The sequence below is a fragment of the Pleurodeles waltl genome, chromosome 9 (assembly GCF_031143425.1).
Source record: "Pleurodeles waltl isolate 20211129_DDA chromosome 9, aPleWal1.hap1.20221129, whole genome shotgun sequence".
Classification (NCBI taxonomy): Eukaryota; Metazoa; Chordata; class Amphibia; order Caudata; family Salamandridae; genus Pleurodeles; species Pleurodeles waltl.
This window is the reverse complement of record NC_090448.1, coordinates 988,663,370-988,677,398: the sequence shown is the minus strand read 5'-3', so window position 1 is coordinate 988,677,398 and position 14,029 is coordinate 988,663,370. Positions and strand designations below refer to the sequence as shown.

General features: G+C 45.2%; 1 protein-coding gene across 5 annotated transcripts in view; it reads left to right on the top strand.

The window, feature by feature from the left end:
• Positions 1–14,029, top strand: part of LTBP2 (latent transforming growth factor beta binding protein 2) — a 1,514,902-nt gene that overhangs the window by 1,049,028 nt on the left and 451,845 nt on the right. For all 5 annotated transcript variants that reach the window (XM_069208495.1, XM_069208492.1, XM_069208494.1 and 2 more), the window contains one exon: positions 11,269–11,388. In XM_069208495.1, the coding sequence (XP_069064596.1) occupies positions 11,269–11,388 (120 nt within the window). The remainder of the gene's footprint in view (positions 1–11,268; positions 11,389–14,029) is intronic.

The following is a 14,029-nucleotide window of genomic DNA, read 5'->3' as shown; positions in this document are numbered from 1 at the left end:
ACAAAGCAGTCAGAAGTTCCAAAAATGTTTTCGGAGTCATGGTCATCAATATATAAAACAGATTAAATCTATTATTGAGATAAAACAAACTACGATCCCAACCCCATACCTCATTTATAACGAGGCATGACTTTTAGTCCAGTTATTGAATCTCACAATGTCACATTATCACTGTAACCTATGAGGGTTTCACCAGGATCACACAGCTCACAGCACATCCCAATCCAATAGTTCGTACACAGGATTGTATTTCTTAGAGGACATGTTTCACATTTAGCCTGTAATGCCGGTAAACCATAGGTGTCGATTGTGATCTAGACATCCATTTTATTACATGAAAGAGGCGCTTCAAATTCATATGCGCCTGCCTTCCAGGAATGAATCTACACTTGTCCGGGTGGATCAAGAGAGACACTCTATTAGCCAGCACTTTCCTCCAACATTTTGTACTGTGATTGAAGGAGCAACAGAGGCCTGTATGAACGCACATTGAGGGAGTCACAACCTGGTTTCAGTAGCACCACTACTGTTGCAGTACAGTGAACTCCGAAAATTCCCCCTTGATGGCCTAGTCTTGATACATTGCTAGGAGTTTGGGCACTAACTGAGCTTTCTAGGTGGAGTAAAAATTAGGTGGCAAGCTTTCTGTTCCAGGTATTTTACCATTAACGATCATGTCTATGGCAATATTAATTTCGTGTGTGGTGGTGAACAGAAGCGATCTGTCTCTGTGACCATGTTGTAATCCCCACCCACCATGCAACACGTGACCCGGAACATAAACATAAATTAGTTCAGGGCCTCTAAATATTGTACTTGATCACTGTAAGGTGCATAGGGGCCTATTAATGTCAATGGCTCACCTTCCATGATCCAAGAAATAATAACAAACCTACCACCCGAATCTATGTAAATAGAGGTTAGCACAAAGGGCACCCCAGGTGCTATCCATATTAGGGTGCCTCTGGCGAATGCCGAACTTATAGTGCCTTACAACTGCCCTCACCATTTCCTGTGTAATTTGATAAGCTCTGTGGAAGTCAAGTGCATCTCCTCTAGGCATGCAATCTCAACCCTTTTAAGATGTAGATAAGTGTATAGCCTATGATATTTCAGTGGAGTGCCAAAACCTCTAACGTTCCAGGTATTACAATGGAGGTGAACAGGCATACGCGAGGCATTCCTCCGCCCAGCATGTAAAAGAGTAGGTTACTCGTCTGGCCTGGACCCCAGGCAACGGTCAATCTGTGAAGTAGTGTACGAGTATCATTATAAGAAATGTAAATGCATACATGTGCCCAGTTGTAAAACGTTCCCTTCCTCCAGCTGAGGTTTGAATAACACTCATCAAGCCGCATAGAGTTTCCCAATGGAGTACTTCTGGTGCATGCGTGATCAAGTAAGTATTAACACGGGAGGGACATGTGAGCCGGCCCAACAAACACAATGAAAATGTAATCCCCAGCACAAGGTGACACCTATTACCGTTCTTTGTCACCTAACACCTAAGACACCCAAAAATGGGTGTCAGTATCTGATATACAAAAGCAGCTTCTATTTATGAGTCATCATGACTTCTCGTTTCACTGTCATTGGGATAAGAGGTGGGCCAGAGGTCCACTGATCCTGTGTTGATGTGTCATCAGTGTTTCAGTCCCTTCCTTACTCCCTACAGGCTGACTGTCTTCATATGCTTAGATTGGTGGCCTCCCGCTCAAGAAGATGTCTGTGTGTTGAAAAGATTGCATATAGAACTCGATACTGACATAATGTAATGTGATTCAGCCTAGGACCTGTTGGACACATAGATGCGTGAAGAATTGACAATGATATATGATGTACCTATAATGTGATAACCTCATAAAATATGTTGCACTGTCTAAGTCCCTCACAGAAGAATCCTGCTCTGATGCTTATTGCAAAGACCACCGCACTCTGTCCAGTAGGACCTACTCCTAGTCCGGCTCTTTACTCTGTCTGCTTCTCCAATGGCCTGCTGCATAACGTTTGTAGCGTTTTCTTCCTTTGATGGCCTGTCCTTCATCTCGGTTGAGGCCCACCAATCCTTAGATTTTGTGAAATACGCTTGATTTCTTACCAAGCCAGTTCTTCATCCAAGTTAGGAAAGAAGTGTGTATTATCATTGTCAAGTATCCTCGGTATGCTGAGAATAATAGAGCAAAGCAAATGTCATGTTTCCAGAGCAGTGCCCTATTGTTTTAGAATGTGCGGTTTTGCCTTTGTTCCATGTTGGTAAAATGAGGGAGTATATGTATTTTTGCATTTCCAAATTGTCAAGGGCCATACTCAACCTTTTTGAAGGCCACAGTCACGATCCCTGTAGTTCAGGAGTTTCGCTATCATCGAACGGAGTGGGCCTCCTCGGGGCAGCCACCAAATTGGAACCCTCTGAGCCCTCTCCACCTCAAAGTATGGAGTTGTGACATACTCAAAAACTTTGCAGAGAAGCCAGCATTCAATAAAATCCTCCAGGAAAGTGCCCTCCAAGTGGCAATCAGGTGCACATTACTAAGGCAAGAGTGCGCCTCTGCATCTTCAGCCTTCTCTAAGTGTATCTCCCCAAGAAAGAGCCATCATGTGACAATATGTCACACAAATTTCCCTGAACATTTTTTAAGTAATCATGTAAAATTAACTTTTTAGGTCTTTCGAATGCAGTGGAGTCTAAATTGATATGGCACAATATTTAAGTTGGCCAATTTATTAATATGTTGCAATAAATTCTTGACATTCTGAATGTGGTAGTCGTTCCTGTTACGATGGCTCTGCAATCTGGGCCAAGTACAACACTTTCTGCACTTGGCTGTCAGGGTATCAAGGGTAAGTAGTCACATGCTGCTCATGGTGGTAGTGTGGGGTGTAAGAGCTCAAAACGCAAGTCATCCAGCAGACACAGTAATCTAATTTCCAGCCATTGCTTATCTTTATAACAGAAAAAGGAAATAACTTTAATCATGCAACAGAACTGAATACTACACAATTAATGGAAGAGGCACAGATGATTAAAAACAGAGGTTGAAAACTACATTGGAATAGACAGTGAGACAGTACTCCCACTTCTTCCTGTTGTTTTCCTGTTACCCCTTCTTTCCTCATGCTGTTGTCGAGACCTTGGGCTTTATTTTGAGTTCAGCAGACGCCGTCCGCCAAACTTCCGAGGGGGAGGTTGCCGCCATAGTGGCTACCTCCCTGCCAGGCCCATCAAGAGTTTCCCGTTAGGTCAGCGGACAGAAACCTCAGTTTCCGCCTGCTTGTCTAGTGGGAAACACCCTACAGCATTATCTTGGGCTCGTAATCGAGCCGGCTGCAATGCTGTCAAATGCAGGATGCACCAGCACCCTCGCAATGTTCACAGTCTGCTTTGCAGACAGTGAACATTGTAATGGTGTTGGCCAGGTGGACCTCGGCACTGCCCATGCCAAGTGCATGGGTTGTGCAGGGACCCCCCTGGGGCCCCCTGCACCCATTCTCCTCAAGCCTTTTCATGGCGGTGGTACTGCCATGAAATCGCTGGCAGAGAACGAGGTTGTAATCCTTATTATTAGGACCGCCACAACCACCAAACTGCCAGGGATCACTGATCCTGGCGGTGCTGGCAGTCCGACCGCGGCACGACCGCCATGGTCATAATGTGGTGCTCCGACCATCGCATTGGCCGCGGTCCGACTGCCACCGTGAGCCTAGTGACAGCCAGACTCGTAATGACCCCCCTTGTCTCTATAGAGTCAGCTTTCTCTGAGTGCTTCTCAAGCGAAGAGCACAGTGGGTTTCTCTTCCAGAACAGTTTCTCCTCCTGCTGGGACAGGCACAGGCCTTTCCTCTCAGAAGGAAGGCAGATTTCTAAGCTCTTAAGGCAGAAACTCAGTTCCTCCAGCAGAAAGTGCAGACTTCAGATGATGTCCATTAACATCTGGAAGCCTGGTTGTCAGACAGACACTAGCCCTTATTGCACAGCAGTTCTTTGATTACGATGTGGTGTTTTCCATCACTTGGTCAAGACAACCTTGGTACTAGAACAAAGTGGGGTGGTTTGGATTCAAACTTCATATGTGTTTTCCAAACCAGGGATGTGGATTCACTGTTTAAGGCAAAAAAAGGTTGTGTTTGGATTGTTTGCCTTTCAAATGCAATACTCAGCCTACTCTCCAGACACAGGCTTTGAGCAAGGTGATGGGTCTCACAACAGGTAGCAACTTGGACGTCAAAATTCTAGGAGTAGCAGAAGTGACATAACACAACCTTTGCCCTTAATGACATCACAGGAAGTGACATCTTATGACCTCTGACTGATTCTTCCGAGGAAGGCATGTCACATGACCTTAACCCTAATGACATCACAATTATGGACATCGCTGAAGTTCCTTAGTAACTGCTTGATAAATATAACAACACAGATCAGACAAATGTCTATTTTAGATATCACCTATATTGGGTATCTTCGAAAGTGCTGGTCTGTATGAAAAGAATAAATAAAGTTATAGTAATTCGAGGGTGGTGTGTACATTTTTAATTTAAGGTATACCTATATCTATAGACTTTCTCGTGTTTATGGAGCTTAAGTTTGATTTGGATGGAACAAATACATGAACTTTTCCTACATATAACGAATCTTTGCCCTTTAATTTTTTTATTGAATTTGAATGGTTTTGCTTTTTTATTAAAAACATGTTTCAAATCGTAGAGTGGAGTGTTGGGAGTGTTGTTAAGTGGACTGTCATAGATTACAATGGAGTGGAGTGTCATAGAGTGAAGTGTTGTACAGTGGAGTGTCTTAGAATGGAGTAGAGTGGGGTTTCGTAGGGTGAAGTGATGTAGGGTGGTGTGGTGTACAGTTCAACAGAGTACATTGGAGGGGCCTATAGTGGAGGGGCGTACAGTGGAATAACATAGAGTAATGTATAGCGGAGTGGCATAGAGTGGGATAGCAGAAAGTGGTGTAGAGTGGATTGGCTCACAGTAGAGTGGTCTTCATTAGAGTGGCATGGAGTGGAATGGTGTAGAGTGGAGTGGCGTAGAGTGGAATAACAGTGGAATAGTGTAGAGTGGAGTGCTGTACAGTGTAGTAGAATAGAGTGGAATGGTATGGAGTAGAATATCTTAGAGTGGAGTTACATAGAGTGGAGTATTGTAGAGTGGAAAAGCATAGTGTGGAGTGGTGTAGAGTGGCAAGGAGAGGAGTGGCATAGAGTAGAGTATTATACAGTGGAGGGGCATAAAGTGGAGTAGAGTGTTAGTATGGAGTGTTACACAGAGGAGTAGCATACAGATGTTTAGAGTGTTGTGGAGTGGAGTATTGTAGTACTGTGGAGTATAGTGCAGTACTGTGTCTTAGGGTAGTGCTCTGTAAAGTGGTGTGGAGTGGCATAGAGGGACTTGATGTAGAGTAAAGCGTTGTAGAGTGGCATAGACTGGAGGAAAGTGGGATAGAGTGGGGTAAAGTGTTGTAGAGGGGAGGAGTGTACAGTGTTGAAGAGTGTAGTAGTGTCGTACATTGGTGTAAAGTGGAGTGACATGTTGCGTAGTGAAGTGGCGTGTGGTAGAGTGGAGTGACATGTCTTATAGTGAAGTGGCTTGTAGTAGACTGGAGTGATGTATCATGGAGTGGATTGTCATAGTGTGGAATGGAATGGAGTGTTGCACATTGGAGTATCTAAGAGTGGAGTGTTGAGTCGTAGACTGGAGTGGAGTGTCATAAAGTGGAGTGGCATGTTGTAAAGTGTAGTAGGGGGGCATGTACTGGAGGAGCATACAATGAAGTAGAGTGTTGTGGAATGGCATAGAGTGTAGTAGCATGCCGTGCAGTAGAATGGAGTGGGGTGTAATACAGTTGCATGTTGTATAGTGTGTTACAGTGGAGGGGTGTAGATTGGAATGGGGTAGACTGAAGTGGTATGTCTAGAGTGGAGTGATGTCTGATAGAGTGAAGAGCCGTGTTGTGGAGTGGTGTGCCGTAGAGTATAGTGGTGTGCAGGGTCATTCAGTGGAGTGGACTATCGTAGATTGGAGTGACGTGTTGCACTGTGGAGTGGCGTAGAGTGGAGTGGTGTGTCATACAGTAGGGTGAAATGGCATTTCATAGTGTGGCGTGCGGTATAGTGTCTTAGAGAGGAGAGGCCTGTAGTGGAGTGGGGTGCAGTGTACAGGGATATCATAGACTGGAGTACCATAGAGTTGAGTGGTATGTCCTAGAGGGGTGTGGCATGTCGGAGAGTGGAATGGAGTGGTGTGTCATCAAGTGGAGTGTCATAGAGTGGAATGGCATGTTGTAGAGTGGAGTGGCATTTGGTAGAATACAGTGGCGTGTCGTAGAGTGGATTGGTGTGTGGTAGAGTGGACTGGCACAGAATGTCAAAGGATGAGTTGTTTGTTGTAAAGTGAAGCGAGGTGTTGTAAAGTGAAATGATGTATCAGAGTTCAGTGGTGTGCCATACATTGGAGTGGAGTGTTGTGTTGTAGAGCATTGTTTAAACAGATGTAATGAAAAAATGGCTGAATGGATTTAGATGAAATGTGTCACAAATATAGATTGTGGGGTGTAAAGGGTCCTTTTTGGTAGCAGATCTAAATTGTTTCAGTAGTTTTATAGTTATAGGGCCTGATTCACAAAGGTAAACTTACACAAGTTTACGTTTGTTTGCTATTCGTAAAGGTATTTTTACAAGTAGTTTGTTTACCACTGCTCAGTCTCAGCACATAAAAAGATCGGACAGTCTTATCTTTTTATGTGCAGAGACTCCACAGTCATAAAGATAGTACTGGTTGGACCAGCAGGGGACCACAGTCCCCATCGGGAACCATGTCCGACAGCAGTCTTAGTTGTACTCAGCCAGTGCGGCGCTGAGATGAGCGCTGCCTGGCTGACCACAACTCTACTTACCGCCAGACTTTCCATGGCAGTCTGGCCGCCATGTAAAGGTTGGCGGTAAGCCAGTGGGCATTCTGAAGGTGCTGCCCCCCCCGTTTGATAATATTGGCCTTGGCTCCATGTGGAACCGAGAGCAATGGTGACACACAGTTTCCACTGGGCTGACCAGCAGAAGCTTTGGTTTCCACAGGTCAGCCCAGTGGAAACCTTGTAATGGGGCTGGTGGGGAGACTGCCAGCTCCGCAGCGGTCTACTCACCGCGAGTCTGGCGGTAGGCTTGTCTGAGCGCCAGACTCATAATGAGGTGAGGCCCTTAGTGATTTATTGGGCTGCGGTATACTACAGTAATTTTCACTGTATACTGTGGTACATGCCGATGACGAAACAGTATATGACTGGCTAATGACTGCCCTTGCAAAATTAAAAGGCAGCCTTTTTGTTTAGACCCCACTTTGGGTGTGTTCTAGCTTTTAAGTACCCTATAATCATATAGGGGGTCATTCTGACCCTGGCGGTCATGGACCGCCAGGGCCAACGACCGCGGGAGCACCGCCAACAGGCTGGCGGTGCTCCCATGGGCATTCTGACCGCGGCGGTACAGCCGCGGTCAGAAACGAGAAACCGGCGGTGTCCCGCCGGTTTCCCGCTGCCCCTGGGAATCCTCCACGGCGGCGCCGCAATGGGGATTCCGACCCCCTTCCCGCCAGCCTGGCTCTGGCCGTTTCCACCGCCAGAACCTGGCTGGCGGGAACAGGTGTCGTGGGGCCCCTGGGGGCCCCTGCAGTGCCCATGCCATTGGCATGGGCACTGCAGGGGCCCCCTAACAGGGCCCCATTCAGATTTTCAGTGTCTGCGTGGCAGACACTGAAAATCGTGACGGGTGCAACTGCACCCGTCGCACCCCATCCACTCCGCCGGCTCCATTCGGAGCCGGCATCCTCGTGGAAGGGGGTTTCCCGCTGGGCTGGCGGGCGGCCTTCTGGCGGTCGCCCGCCAGCCCAGCGGGAAACTCAGAATGACCGCCGTGGTCTTTCGACCGCGGTACGGTCTTCTGGCGGTTCCCGCCAGGCGGGCGGCTTCCGCCGCCCGCGGGGGTCAGAATGACCCCCATAGTGTCCTACTGTTTTATAAGGGTAAAGGAAGAGATGAGTCAGTTTATGTAAATGTGTAAAGGTAGGTAAAAGTTGTATTACTTTTATATATTTTAGAAAAAGTTTGTGGAATATCGCGGTAGTACCACATTGGTTAGACCGCACATAGTATGCATATTTGATTTTAATGGTAAATATAGTGAAGTAGATTTTTATTTTGAATTTTGACATATGTTTTTCTTAATTTTTTGAAGTACGCTGTGCTAGACTAAATTTCCCCTCAAAACCCAGAGCACAGGGTAAGTGTACAATGACAAAAAGCGTAAATATAGAAAATGAAAAAAAAAACACTGTGCTACACCATAATTCCCTTTAAATATAATGTAGTATTGTTTTTATTTAATTTTTTACATATTTCATTTTTTTTTAAATGTGTAAAGTACTGTAGTACTTACTAGGTAGTACTGCGGTAGTACGTTATTTTTTTTAATTTTTTTTTAGAAACATATTAATAATATTTCCTCCCTATTACCACTTGAATTAAGTATTAAAGTAATAATAGTTAGGGAGCAACAATAAAACCTACTACTTACCTATATATAAAGCCGTAACCCAGAATACAGCCAAAATGTGGCCTAAACAGGATGGTTGTCTTTAACTTTACCATGTGGTCATTAGTAAATCATATACTGCCTTGTTATCAGCAAGTACCCCTGTATACTATGCAATTACCACTGTATACCATGGCCTGAGATATCATTAAGTTTCTTAGCTATATAAGTACAGAACTACTAAGTGGATTTTCATTAAATAGCAAAAAGGATCCTTTCCAGGCAGAATCTATATTCCTGCCAAATTTCATGAAAATCTGTTCAGCCATTTTGCCGCTATGTCTGTCTAATTAGTCTTTGGAAAATGGATTGGCGAAAAGATGCGTTTTGAGACCCCTTTTTTTCTTTGAAGCCCCTTGATAAAGCTCTGCAAAACTTTGTATCTCCACCAATGTAGAAAAGCAATAGGTCTGCATAGTTTTGTGGGGATTTGTGAAACAATGGCAAAGTTATCGCACACAAAAATCGAAGGAATTCATTTCTCTGGGAATCCTAACTTTAACTACAGAGTGGCTATTTACATTACCTGAAAAACCAAAAATTAAAGGAAAGTTATAGTTAGGTGAAAGCACTGAAGTTCACCAGTTATAATTATCGCAAGGCACTGTAACTCGTGCCCTTAAGCAACTATAATTCTTGCCGATCCCATGCACAGTATTATCATTTGAAATGTTGCAGTGATGTTATCAGTGATGTCATAGAACATGTCATGAGTAATGTAATATGTAAGGTAATTAGCAGTGCAGTGAGAGAGAGCGTGAGTTCTAGTTACTTCACGGCACAAGGACAGGCGTTGCGCCCAACTGCCCATTGGTGCCCAACCTCCCATGCAGGCACCCAAACCCCCGCGGTTGCACAACACCCCGCCACGCACAACCAGGTCAGTAAGGCAGGCCTACTGGCTTTGTTAAAGGATCAGAACACCAAAATATAAAAAGTGGTGGGCCTATTAGCTTTATCAAAGAGTCAGCACATCAACATATACAAAGCAGACGCATTGGCTAAGTCAGAAAGTCACCAATAACTACAACCAGATGTAGATGTATATTCTATAAATTCACACATTGCAATATTCAATTATAGTGACTGTCACAATATTTTCAATGAAGAATAAAAAAAATAACGTCTTTGAGTATGTTCTTTACATTTTTCAGGCCACAAACCACAGTCGTAGACTCAACTACTGAGTCAAATGGATTCAATGACCCAGGAGGCCTACTATGTTTTTGATGTGACTGGGGCCTGCTGGGCTCCCTGCACTCTTCTGCAACATTAAGAAAAATGCTTGGTGGTTCCCTGTCCTCTTAGAGGCACCACCAGAATCAAAAAATATAACTAAAAAGCCCTTGCAGGGCATTATGGGACTGACCTTGCCTGGAGCAGTGAATAATAAACCACTCATTCGTTATTTTAATTTTAATTTTTGGTTGTCTTAGTCCCACCCAGGACACCAACACTTTATATTAACTTTGGAGCCGTGGGAATCAGCAAGGCCCTCGCAGCCGCTGTCAGCTCCCCAGCCAGTACCCACACGGGGTGCCGGTAAGAGCTGGGCATTATTATACCATGTGTGCCCCCAGGCACCCACACCATTAGTAAATGATGGAGGCCAAGTGGGGAGCCCCAAGGCACTGCAGCCCTGGTGGCTCCCTGGCCAGTACAAATTCTGGGAGCCGGCGGGAGCCGGACATTATTTTGCCATGGGTTCCCCGGTGCCTACCTGTGGCACCAACATGTTTTTGAAATGTTGGAGGATGTGGGAGAGCCCCGAGGCCACTACAGCCCCTGCCAGTTTTCCAGCCAGCACCTATCCTAGGTTTAGCAGGAGCTGGCTATGTTGTTTTGCTCACTCCCAGTGGGAGCAGTGGTTTGCTCTGTTCCCATCGAGCAGGAGCAAAGCTGTGTTTCCTGCCTGGGAGAGTGTAGGCAGGGAATTAAAATGGATTCCACACCCGCTTCCTCCAGGATAGGGAACATCACTGTCCCAGGTAATGGGGACCCTAGGACACTGGGATGGGGTCCTCTGGGCCATAGGATGGCTTCAGGAAGGGTGCCCCACTCCCCATTTAAAAATACCTTCACCTTCGGAGATAGGTTTCCCAGGGCCTTTCAAGGGCTCTTGTAACTATATATTCTTGCATTTTTAAACTTTAATATCTCCAGAACTACTGAACGGATTTACACTAAATCACAAAACGCATGCTTTTTGGATCAAGATGTAGTGTTCTGTCAAATTTGGTGTAATTCCGTTCAGCCGTTTTGGCTGTAACTGTATCTAATTTTGACTATAAAAAAATGTGTTTTGGGATTCCCCTTTTTTCTTGGTCCTCACTTGACGGATCAACCTGAAATTTCCAGGAAGGAGGTGAATTGGATAGGACATTTAAAAATAAGTTTTGTGAAAATTTGAAGATTCGTCAAATGGCACCAAGACGGGGAGGACAATCCAGTGCTAATAAGTATAATGGAGATTTCTCTTGAGGAGGAGAACAACGATTACAGGTTACTAACCGTTCTGCATTCCGTAAGCTTGTGATTGAGTACTTTTCTTGTATATGTGAATGAAGAGTTATTTATGTCTGCATATTTTGATAGATATTTATGTCATGGTTCTTTTTGTCTCCATTTACTTACGGAACTCTATTTATGTTACCTTAATTAAATAATTTTTCCCTTGCAGATGTCGATGAGTGTCAGTACCCTTCTTCCTGCCCTGGTGATGCCTGCATTAACACTCCTGGTTCGTACGAGTGTCTACGATGTGCAGAAGGTTACAGACCAAGTAGTGGGAAATGTCTCGGTAAAGAGCTCTTATAACATATTTTGATCTCAATACCACTGAGACCATAGTTTCTGTCATAAGACCAATTATCTTACGTTTTTAACCCATTGTCTTACATGGCTGCTCTGGATCACAGAATAGTTGTGAGTTGTCTGAGTTGGTTAACACAGCAGACTAAGATTACGAATCCGGAAAGAGTGGACCTGTCTATGGGTGGGGTTGGAATAGCTCTTAAATATACACGCTTTTTCACTACAAATGGCTTGGAGAAAAGCAAAAACCATGGCGTGTCTTTATGTATCACGATGAACATTCCAAAAATGTGAAGCAATGTATCAGGAATCACAAACAAATAGACATTCTCTGCAGATTCTGTGAATGTAAATGCTTTAGGGGAGCACTAATAAGGCCCTCATTATGACTTCTGCTGTGTTTTCAGACGACCACTAAAGCCACGGGCGCCAGAAAACCGACAGTGCTGGCGGTCTCCCGACCACAATATTACGAGTACTGAAGGATTTCCACCACAGTTTAGGTGGAAATCCTCTAGTAGTCGTGCTGGCGGTCGGAGGCGCAGGGGCGGTTCCACCACCGGCCCTGCCACACCAAAAGGAATCCACCAGCCTTATTACAACCTGTAATACAGTCTGGTTGTTTCCTGGTGGCAGTGGAAGCACCTGTTCCCTGCCAGACGACCTCCTCGCTGGACAAGGTAGGTTGATCGTCCGACGGGTGGGGATGGTGGGGGTTGTTGTGTGTGCATGTGTGAGTGGGTGTTGTCTGGGTGTGTGAATGTAAGTGTGTATGCATGTGTTTATGAGTGTTTGAAGGCGTGTTTATGGGTGTTTGAATGTGTGTATGATTGTTGAAGTGAGTGCGTATTGGAATGTTTGAGTGAATGCGTGTATGGATGCATGTGAGTGAATGCGTGTATGGATGTGTGTGAGTGAATGCTTGTATGGATGCGTGTGAGTGAATGCATGTATGTAAGTGTTGGTAAATGAGTGTACGCGGGGTGCCTGTGGTTGTGTTTGTGCATGTGTGTGCATGCAGAGGTGGGGGGTGGTGTACTGGAAGGGGGTGGGAGGTGGGTGGTGTCGTACTGGAAGGGGGGTGGGGGCAGGAGGGCTTCTGGTATGGAAGAGGGTGTGGGGGAGTATTGGGATTGCAGGGGGGTTGGGGGAGTCATCTGCTGGCGACAGGAAAGAAATTTCCGGTCACCGGTAGTCTTTCCGCCAGGGTTTTAGTGGCGGTGCTACCGCCGCAGAAACCCTGGTGGAAAGCCGACTCGTGATACCGCCGGTGGTCTTCAGTGGACCGCCGAGTCAGATGCTAATCTCTTGCCCGGATGTCCAACCGCCCTGGCGGTACCTGCGGGATGTGGTGGGTTGGCAGAGGCCAACCCGCCACACTCATAATGTGGTGGTCTTAACCTCCGGCCCGTCGTCGGTGAGACCACCACTGTGGCCAGGGCCTTAATGAGGGCCTAAATGTCTGGTAGTCAAGCCCCAGAGTAGAAGTCGGAAATGTAAGCCAGCACAGGTCTCCCAGTACTACTTGGGGTCTAACCAATCAATACATTGTGACTGTGACAGACACTGTGACTGTCTGTGCTTGTCTCATGCACAAGGAGTAGTGCAAAGGTTGTTGCCACCTTTGTCAAAGTGACATTTTAGTGCCCTTTTCTAGGCAAGATGGCTCGATGTGGTAATCACCTTCTTCTGACTTTTTGTGGCATGCTTGTCAGGATTATGAATTTGGGAAGGCTAACTCACCCTTTTTGTCATTTCTAAATCAATAACTTTGGCAGCACTTAGAAACAGTAGTATGGTGCTCTACCTAAAGAACGTCATTATTGTTGTAGGATGACTGATACCCCCCCACCCCCCTCGCACCTCCTCAGAGCAGCTCTTTACTTTAAACCAGCTGCAGCTGAAAATGATGAAATGATGCCTGACACATACCCAGTGGATTAGGAAATTTTGCTCAAACATTCTCACTATCGTTACTGTTCCCCTCTTCATTCCTTCATTCACTGTCACACACAGCATACAAAATCTGTAAGTCATTTGAGACGCATTGCGTCACCTCCCGCCACCAGCTGACGCAACCATTTTGACAGCACAAGCTCAACAACACCTTTGAACATGCTCAGATGCACACATTCTGTTTACATGCACAATGCAGAACATGATTAATTGGCTTTTAGATGTAATGTCTCTACGTAATGCTACACTGCCAATATATGTTTATCTTCCAGATAAAGTAAACCTTGCTTAATAATACATTCATCATAGTTTGAAATGAAAAAGGTAGTCCGAAGACGTCAGGCACCATTAACAAAATAGCCTCAGCCCCCCTGACGCCATTAGCCATCAGAATGCCTTTAGCCTCGAGAACAAGTTCCCGCCAAAAAAACACAGATTCAAATAATTCTGCTCTTGAGGAGTTGTACATAATAAAGAAAAGGATAGATGTGAAAAGCAACACTTGTAATTTCCAAACAGCTAAAACAGGAACTATTGAAAACTCAGGAATACTGTTCCACCACTGCACGAATGACAGAAACAAAATAAGTATTCAAGCGCCCTGAAGTTGCCATAAGCGATATGCTGACACTATGCACACATATTTATAGTATAGCAGCCTCTATGAACTC